Raw genomic sequence first — 9,184 nt, 5'->3', positions numbered from 1 at the left:
GCCTTGCTGGAGCCAAGCAAGGCATTCCCCAAGGTGTGGCCCTGCGTCCTGAGCACCACGGGAAGCTTCCGCCGAGGGACAGTCGTGTCAACACCTTGCCTCCATCAGCCCAGCGGAAAACGGGCTGAGTGAATAACGGCTTCTCGGAACGGGCCACGTTCACCTCAATGGGGAAATGCAAACGTTCTTTGCAGCGCATAATTAAATTCCCTTCTTACCCTTTCACATTTTTTATTTATCAAAGTCTGAGTGACCTGTGTTTGCAATGTACTTATTATAATAACACCTGGCACTTGAGTTTGATACTGAAGAAAGCCTCAAAAGGCAATTTTGAGAGTTCAAATGATCAGATTTGCAAATGTTTATTTGTGAAGAAGAAAGGAGAATAAATAATGTCTAATCATGGCACTCTAGAAACAAAGTGACCAAATGTTGTGCTGATCCAGGACCGGGCCGGCCCGAGGCTCCTGCTGAGACACAATGAGAGCATCAGATCCAGAAATCCTCTGTCCTTTTGAAATGATATTTGGCGGGCCCATGAACATAGAAGGCTCCCTTGGCGCAGAGGAATGAACTAATGACTCGTGCTGGGATGAAGAAGAGATGAAGAGGGGATCCCCAACACATCCTGCTGAGCTGATTATAATATGATTATAATACAAAATAACCACAGTAATTATTATTCCCACTGTCATTACTAGTACGTCAAACTACGGCCTGGTTATGTCTTCTCTTACAAAATGGTTAAATGTAACATTAACACTGGAAGCCAAGGCATTGATTCCTTATGACAACTTTAAATTAGCAGCTACTTGCCGACTTCGCTTGAGTTTGTAAACCCTAGTTTGTCAAGCTGTATAAGGGCATCACCACCAAAGAATGCTGCCCAGGCAGCGACCTTCCAGACACGTGTGCTACGAGTGGAGAAAGCATTAGCAAGTGGCCCAATACTTAGTAGCCGATGAATACACATGTATTTAGTGGAGGAACCTAGTCTTTGAGATGCTTCCAACTATGTTATCATGTATAGTTTATTTATAGTCATGTAGAGAACGTGACGTAATTCTGTAAGACTTTAATCTACTGTTGGATTATTGACTTCTCATCTGCGTTGGCTTAAACATGTTTATTAATTTATGTTTTGTAAAATAACAAATTAGACATTAAGTAAAAGATGAAAAAAAGACAAAACGTTGTTAAAAGCACACACATTTAAGTTTAATTAATGAAAAAGTGGAGGTTTGGTAAACATTTTGTCGGTGGCACTACATACATTCAGCATTATTGGGAGTTTTTCAGTTTAATCCCACCATCAATCCTGTAACAAAAAGTAAACAGACTGAACCCAACAAGGGATATTTCTTAAGCTTTTGCACCAGTTCAATACAACAGAGACATTGTGTCGTTTACAATAACATATGTCAGTATATAGTTCATAGGATGGTCAATCTGTGTTTCTGGTCATGTGACCAGATAAACTGAATTACATCTCAATATAGCACAAGCACCACTAGATGTCTACCGGGAGGTTGAACGCACAGGACAGATCAGTGCAGAGGAAGGAAAGGAGACATGAAAAGAAAGCCACATTCAACTAAAGATGCACCTTTACGAGGCACACGGCCTACGAGTTACAGTGACTGTTCATCAGTACCCTTCATGAGATCTTCTTTTATTGTTATTGTACACTACTGGGATCAACAGCAGGTAAAACAAAGGTCACATGGGAAGCACTTTGAATAGGAGCTCTGTGTTCATTGTACCAAGCTGATATCTGGCGCTGTAGCCTGTCACACAATAAAGAGACTTTGAACATTATGATCAGCAAAATGTATAAACACAACCCCAATCTGCAGGGAGAGCAATGCCATGAGCCATCCTGATGGACTGTCACACATTGAACAGTATGTGATCTCTATATCTTACATTGGAAACTAATTAACAGCTAAAAGTTACCACTTCATGAATAAGCATAGGTCATATTTATCTATACACATTTATACATTCAGGTATGACTGTTGTGTTCACCGTAATTGGCACAGTTTTTTCTTCTTTTTTTTCTGCGTGTGGATAGAACCGACTGACATTGAAATGTCCAGATCTTTCTCTCGTGTGATCCGTCAGTCACGGGCGTGTAATGCGTCACACAGGATGATACCTTAACATGATCATTGTCCTCAGAAGCAATCTCGTTCCATTTCTTCTGGCTTGACAGCAGCTTATGATAAGTTGAGCTTGACTACTTTAACTCCGTTGAACTAAAAACACCTACGGCAAACATCTTTCAAAATAAAATGATGGAAATACAACCCATCACTTCAACAAAATGAACATGAAAACAATCCGAAGCCGTGAAGTGTGGTATGGTAATTACAAGGTACATCTGAGGGGGACCGTTCTCAATCCCAGCTCTTACCTCTCCAGCCCTTGCAGCAAATGAGGAATGTCTGAGCCAGAGGGCAGGAAAACACTGGCAGAACTCGTCATCAAGTGATGTTACAAATACCTTACAGATGTTTATGCTGTTTTTATTCATTATTTTACCTTTTTTGTTCTTTTTAAAATTTGAGAAAATATTTGAAAGTCAGCAACATGTATGCCTTTCACTTTCTACAGGAAAATGCCTTTAGATCAAATAAATAAAATCAAGCACAGACTCTCATGAATTATATGTAATATTCACATGGAAGACAACATATACAATATTAAACATATTTCTAGACCAATACTGCCTCATATACAACAAGGCCAACCATCTGCTGTATTTTTGGCCAATTAATGTAATTAATTACCTTGTTGAAGCAAGTGAGATCAACAAATAAAAACACAGAGGGAACCAACCGAATGCCTTACCACCAGTCCCAAAGCTTCCAGAAACAGACTTACTCTTTAACATAGAAAAATACTATACCAAAATGAAATACAAATATATATATTAGAATCTGTTAGGCATTTCTATATAAAGAGTTGTTGGGGGGTGGCTAAAGGAGTTAGGTTACATCGTGAGACAAAATATAACAAAAAATAACAACAAAAGAAAACAAATCAATATGACAAATTAGACAGAACAAAATAAAAATCACAAGATGAATCTGCAACCTTTTTTGATAAAATGTATAAAGATATTAAGAAGCTCTACATATTTGTTGGCAAACTTCTCCACACATGCAACAGTTTGCACACGTTTAATACTAAACAGCCTCCTGCCCAAAGGGGGTGGGATTATGCAAATCATCCTAACCCTGAGGCAATGCATGCTGGGGGAATGATAAATGCTGGGCCCTGCCAGCACCAGGGCAGTTATGCAAACAGATTACATCTTTGAACCAGACACAAGCCCTGTCACTCTTAGAAGTGTTAAGACTGGACATGTGTGTATGCCACGAGGACTTCAGAGACTGTCCTCTTCAGTGCTGCTAGTCAGTGCAGTCTCTATTTTTATGGAGTTTCTATGTTACGGTACCTCACAGCCAGACCACCTGGCCTCAAAGTCACCACATCCGCACTGGATTATGTGCCACTCTAACCCTACCTGTTCTTTGTTCACTTCGACATGTGCACGTGTGGATGGATGAGTGTATCCCGGCAGAGAAATTACTACACCAAACCAACAACAACTTTAACTCGAACCAAACCATATCCAGCCCTCTCCAGGTAACCCAGCCAAGCTCAACTCAAGATAGCTTTGCCAAGTCAAACGGTCCAGCTCCCTTCTCATCCCTCTGTTTCTCTCTTTTTGTCTTTCTCTTCCTCTCTTTTGCCATTTCTTAGCCAGGCTGGACCCCGATGTCCTCACTGCCTCCAGCAAAGATGGTAGATGGTGGCCAGGTTGCCAGAGGCCTCACAGATGGATGGGGAATCTACACTGGGTCATTTGGATGGAGGGATGCCTCGCTCTGAATGCAAAACCTTTGAAATCTCTGGACCGCTTGGAACAATGTTGCAGACACAACGGTTCTGTTGCTGCTGTGGTCACCTCTACATTGTTGCTCGTGATGTTGCTTTCTCTGTGTTACTGTAGGTCACACACCCTTGGAAGGGGAGGAAATGTCCTATTTTACAAACATTGTTGTCCATAATATATAGATAGAGGTTTTATATATATTCTTTATACTCTCTCTTTTTCTTTCTTTCCCTCCCTCGCTTTACTCCAGTCCTCTTTCTTCTTTCCTTTCTCTCTATCTTCTGCTCGGCGGCAGGAAGTGGGAGTAAATGGTGCTACATGCAGCCCTTACAGCCGCACTTGATGGTCTTCTCTACTTGCTCGCTGAAGGATGTTCCATCGCTGCATTCAAAGGTGTATTTCCGGCGTTTCATCCGCTGGCTGGCGCAGCAGGCCCCTGTATCGCAGACTCCAGAGCACTCTACCCAAGAAACCATGCGTGTTGTCTGGCAGATGGCGTAACCTCTCTGTACCTGGTAGAAGTCTCGCACAGGTTCCCCTCGGCATTCAGACTCTGGAAAACATGAAAAAGACCGTAGTAAATGTCACCAGGGTACAGCCAGGACAAGTTATATTATAGTTCATGTTTAAGACCCTTTCCATACACATTACAAAGTAATAGTATTTTGTGTCATCGCAATTTCAAGATAATGTCATAGTTAGTCAAAGTATACAAGTTCGTAAGGTTTAATTCAATTCATGTATGTAGCGTCAAACCATAACAATAGCTATCCGTGAGACTTGTCATACCAAGCAGGTCTGGACCGTACTCTGTAATTTACAGAGACCCAACAAGTAAGCACTGGGGAGACAGTCATGTCATAGTATATAGTATGTCTTTAAAAAGTCATAATATATTATGCCATAAAGGAGATCATAGGAAAAGTCAGTATAGTACGGCATAAAAAAATCAATAAAAAGCAGGGGCGTCGTTAGGCCTATTTTAGGGGGGCTTCAGCGCGTATACATACCCCATCATGCCACATACTACCCCTGGGGCTTAGCTCCCCCCCCCCCCCTTTCTTTGAATCCTACAGACGCCCCTGATAAAAAGTAATGGTATAGTAATCATATCACCTCTAAAAAAAATATATATATATATTTCATTTAAGTGTCTACGGAGGAAACCTACCTGCGTCACAGAGGTCCCCAGTGTAGCCACTTTCACAGTGACAGAAGGCGTCTCCTGAGTCTGAGATCTGACAGCGACCGTGTTTGCAGGACAGGCGGCGGCAGGGGTTGAACAGCTCCCCCTGCTGGTTGCACAGGGCACCGCGGAAACCCTCCGCACACTCGCAGCGATACGACTGAGAGTCCAGAGGGATGCACTTCCCATGGACACACCTAGTAACACACAATTACGTTGATCAAATTCCCGGCTCAGTATATTAATCAATGACGTTTTTGAGAAGCAGTATCATGGTAAAAAAAAAAGAGTTTCCAAATACTTTTGGTGGGCTGAGGAGGTAAACTTCAAATTACAAATTAATTTGGTAATCTAAATATGCGCAATCATTCTAATAAATTAAACACATCAAATAAAATGACCAATTTAAATGACCTGTTACATTTGAATATAAACACGCCAATCCAGACACATCAGGTAGAGTAGAGACCAGCTCGGGTTTCATCCAGCGACACAAGATGGATCGGCTTTTGTGAGGTGAGGAAAAGAATAATATGTATGGCTATTACACATATTTACAGCCATGTTTATTCATTCACGTTTGTCATGTGTTTTTTTCTTATTTATTTGTGAAGGTGGTCCTCAAACAATCAGGAGTGTGCCTTAAGTCACAGAAAGTTGAGAATCTCTCAACTAATGTATCTATAAAATGATCTCTACCTAAGATACAAAACTAAAATGTCACTTAGACGTTGTTGTATCAGCAGAAACACTTTAACAAGGTAATGCATTATAATAAATCAGTTACAGGAGCTATTGTTTCTGCAGATCAATAACTTTTTTTAAGAATAGCTGATAATGCCTATGTGCTTTTACTTAAATGGGATCTTGAATGCAATAGATGTAATAGTGCATCTTTACTGTACTGTATTGATACTTTTACTTTAAAGGATTTGAGTACGCCTTCCACAAGACAACGGGCAGTTAGATGTTGACTGTTAAATATGAATTGCATTCCACTCGCTGACATACTTGCTGCCCTGGCAGGGGTTGGGCGCTATCTCGTCACAGCGGGGCCCGCTCCAGCCGGGCTGGCAGTGGCACACTGGTCCCCGGAAGCCATCAGGCTGGCATATGCCATGGACACAGTAGATCTTCTTGCAGGGCTCGCAGCCCGGCACCACGCCAGGCTTCATCTGTGTCTTGGTGAAGTCCTGGAGCTCATTGTTGATGTATAGGTTCTGGATACAGCCATGGAAACTGGAACCGTTCTGGAGCTGCCAGAGACGGAAAGCGCCGGAGTGGACATCCACTGGCATGCCTGGAGGAGGAGAGGGGAAACATGACTTTAATAAAAGGTGTACAGATGTGAATACTGGATCACAGACAGACAGCTAACACAGGGCTGATATGAATGTAATGAAGGACATATGGGTATCCCAACAGTCAGTGTACACCTTGTCAAATGAATGGACTCTGGGTTTTAGATATTTAGCATTTTCACCACAAGACACATCATCCTTAAAACAAATGTCAGTGGTGTGTGAAAATGTCTGCTGTAGTGTTGTTTGAGTGAAGAACAGGACAACAACACATCGCAGCACTGAGACACACGACAGGTCACTCCTGAGCAAACTGGCATGACAACAACAAATAATTGTTGTATTAATTAGAAAAATCTTTAGATTACGTGAATCTCAAGATGAAGTAAATCATACATTACAAAACAAGACAGTAAAACTCATCCATGCAAATAAGGGACACATCTGAAGTGAAGACTGTCTGCTAGTTCTTATGGAAGTCACCAGAGGGCGGACTCACATAGCGTCAGACATGTTTGACAAACGATACATAGATCTATTGGACTATCAAACGGTGTGTTGTATTTTCACGATAAATTGTAATCCAAAATCACATTTTTGAGAGTTATGTATTTGTTCGTATGTGTATATGGCATCTGCATATTTATTTGTTGTGAATTATTGTGCGGCCCCTAGCAAACACAGTCAAGATTGAGGGTGAGGATGGTGTGGGTGGAGGTAGCATAGGGTTGAAGGGATGCATGGTTGAGGGGAGGCGTTGGTTGCAGTGGTGACAAAGCGAAGGGGGGGGGGGGGAGGTGATAGACAGTAGTGGAGTAGTTAAGAGTGCCTGCAGAGGAGGGAGGTGTGTTCTGGAGAGGGCCCCTACCCCCCACGTATAGTGGAGCCTCCCCGTTGTGGGGCCGCACCACCGCAAAGCTGTCCATTGTTGTAGGTAGACCTCCGTCAATGGACAGGTTCACCATCTGGTCAAAGGTCACAAGCTCCACAGTGTGGAACTGGCCATCGTTAATAGTCTCAGAACTGGAAACAGAGATTAGACGTAAGATATAAGAAAAATATAAATGGCACCTTTTCATCAGTAAACCTCACTGGTTCAAAGGCAACTCACCTGTAGATGCTATGTCCTGGCTGGCTGCCGGTGTCATAGCTGACCTTGACATGACCTTGGTAGAGCTCCACTGCAATATGATCGTTGTCGCCATTGTACAGCAGGATGCCATTATCCTCAGCTGTGGACACCTACAGAAAAACCATGTTTGCAGAGGATGTTTGAAATATTCAGGTGTCAGAAAGGCAGCGTGTGCACACAGGCGTCATATTCAATCCCACTCGTGTACCTGCAAGGTGATGTTGGCCTGTGGCCAGTTCTTGAGGTCAGAGAGCAGTAGGTAGGAGTCTCTGTCAATGAAGTTGACGCTGACCAGCTTCTCGCAGCTTGGACCCCCGAACTCCGGCGGACACTGGCAGAGGGCCCGCCCGCCTCGCTCCACACACGGTGCGTTGTTCTGGCAGTCGGCCAGCTCACATAAGGACAGTGGAGATGGGAGAACCTCACACAACTGACCACTATAGAGAGACAGAGAAGAAGGTCCATGTTGGTGAAGCAGATTAAAGTCAATCCCTGAATGTGTTACATGTTTGCTCTTCTCACTTGTATCCTTTAGGACAGTCGCAGGAGTATCCGTTCAGCTCGTCCACACACTGAGCTCCACTCTGACAGCGATGCTCCTCACAGTCATTGTAGTCTACACTGCAGTCGTCACCAACATAACCAGGAGAGCACACACACCTGCAACACACAAACACAACAGTGACATCAAAGGACAACGCTTCATCTGAGACCGTCCATTTTGCATTATAGGGAGTCATCATTTTTTTGACTGCCTCTGATGTTGATGGCAGCACTTACTTGGGGCCGGTGGAGGTGATGAGGCAGGTAGACTGATGTTGGCAGGGGCTCCGTCCTGGGGCGCACACATCCTCCATTTCTTCGCACAGCTCCCCTACACCAAAACAAATATAAATAAAGAAAAGTGTAAACTGTTGCAAAACACAGAAAGCACCATTCTGCAAAAACAATCTTACAGCACTTTATTGTTACATCATGATGCATTTGAAATGTTTCAAGTATTTTTTGCAATGCATTACGAAGCCTTTTGGTAACATATTCAATTCATTTTGTCAGCTAGACAAGAAACATCTGAAAAGATGATTAAATGACTCGATGGCTTTGCTTATTCCAAGTTGGTATCAGACTTTTTAAAAGTTGGCAGGACGAAAATAATTCAGAATGAATATATATGTTCCATCTATATAGAAGCAGAGTAATTCATGTCTTTCAGTCTTTAATTTAAAAGACAACCTAGAGTTCATTTATTTCTTTGGCGATGTCAAAGTCTTCGTAAAATGTGTTTTATGTGCGATTGGGTGCTTGTTTTTTTTAGCTCAAAAATAAGAAATTTACTGGCAGATTTTTGTTGGTCTCATACCAAATATCTCTACTTCAAAAACAGTTGTGCCTGTCTATCCACAGGGATTTGCGTCGCAGTTGCTTCTCGAGTCGAACTGTGCTGCATGCACTAACCCGTGTAGTAGGGGGGACACAAACAAGTGTAGTTGTTGACTCCATCGACGCAGGTTGCACCGTTCTCACAGTCGTCGCCCTCACATTCGTCAATGTTGGTTTGGCAAGTGGGGCCCTCAAAGCCCAGAGGACATGAGCAACTGTGAAAACGCACACACTCATTACATCCTCATTGCAACTTAAACTTTGTGACATGAATACGATTT

The 9,184-nt window shown here is 42.7% G+C and overlaps 1 protein-coding gene across 2 annotated transcripts in view; it reads right to left on the bottom strand.

Moving 5' to 3' along the window:
• Window positions 1-2,657: 2,657 nt before the first annotated feature.
• Window positions 2,658-9,184, bottom strand: part of slit1a (slit homolog 1a (Drosophila)) — an 87,472-nt gene continuing 80,945 nt past the window's right edge. The window contains exons 29-37 of one of the 2 annotated variants that reach the window (XM_056435347.1): window positions 8,979-9,118; window positions 8,304-8,397; window positions 8,046-8,183; window positions 7,732-7,960; window positions 7,503-7,633; window positions 7,221-7,414; window positions 6,102-6,390; window positions 5,076-5,287; window positions 2,658-4,457 (exon numbers count right to left, since the gene is read on the bottom strand). In XM_056435347.1, coding sequence (XP_056291322.1) covers window positions 4,219-4,457; window positions 5,076-5,287; window positions 6,102-6,390; window positions 7,221-7,414; window positions 7,503-7,633; window positions 7,732-7,960; window positions 8,046-8,183; window positions 8,304-8,397; window positions 8,979-9,118 — 1,666 coding nt within the window. In that variant the 3' untranslated portion in view covers window positions 2,658-4,218. The remainder of the gene's footprint in view (window positions 4,458-5,075; window positions 5,288-6,101; window positions 6,391-7,220; window positions 7,415-7,502; window positions 7,634-7,731; window positions 7,961-8,045; window positions 8,184-8,303; window positions 8,398-8,978; window positions 9,119-9,184) is intronic. The other variant, XM_056435348.1, reaches the window with a different exon arrangement.

This window comes from Pseudoliparis swirei, chromosome 17 (genome assembly GCF_029220125.1).
Source record: "Pseudoliparis swirei isolate HS2019 ecotype Mariana Trench chromosome 17, NWPU_hadal_v1, whole genome shotgun sequence".
Taxonomy (NCBI): Eukaryota; Metazoa; Chordata; class Actinopteri; order Perciformes; family Liparidae; genus Pseudoliparis; species Pseudoliparis swirei.
The sequence above is the reverse complement of the archived record's forward strand: the minus strand, read 5'-3'. Positions and strand labels throughout refer to the sequence as shown.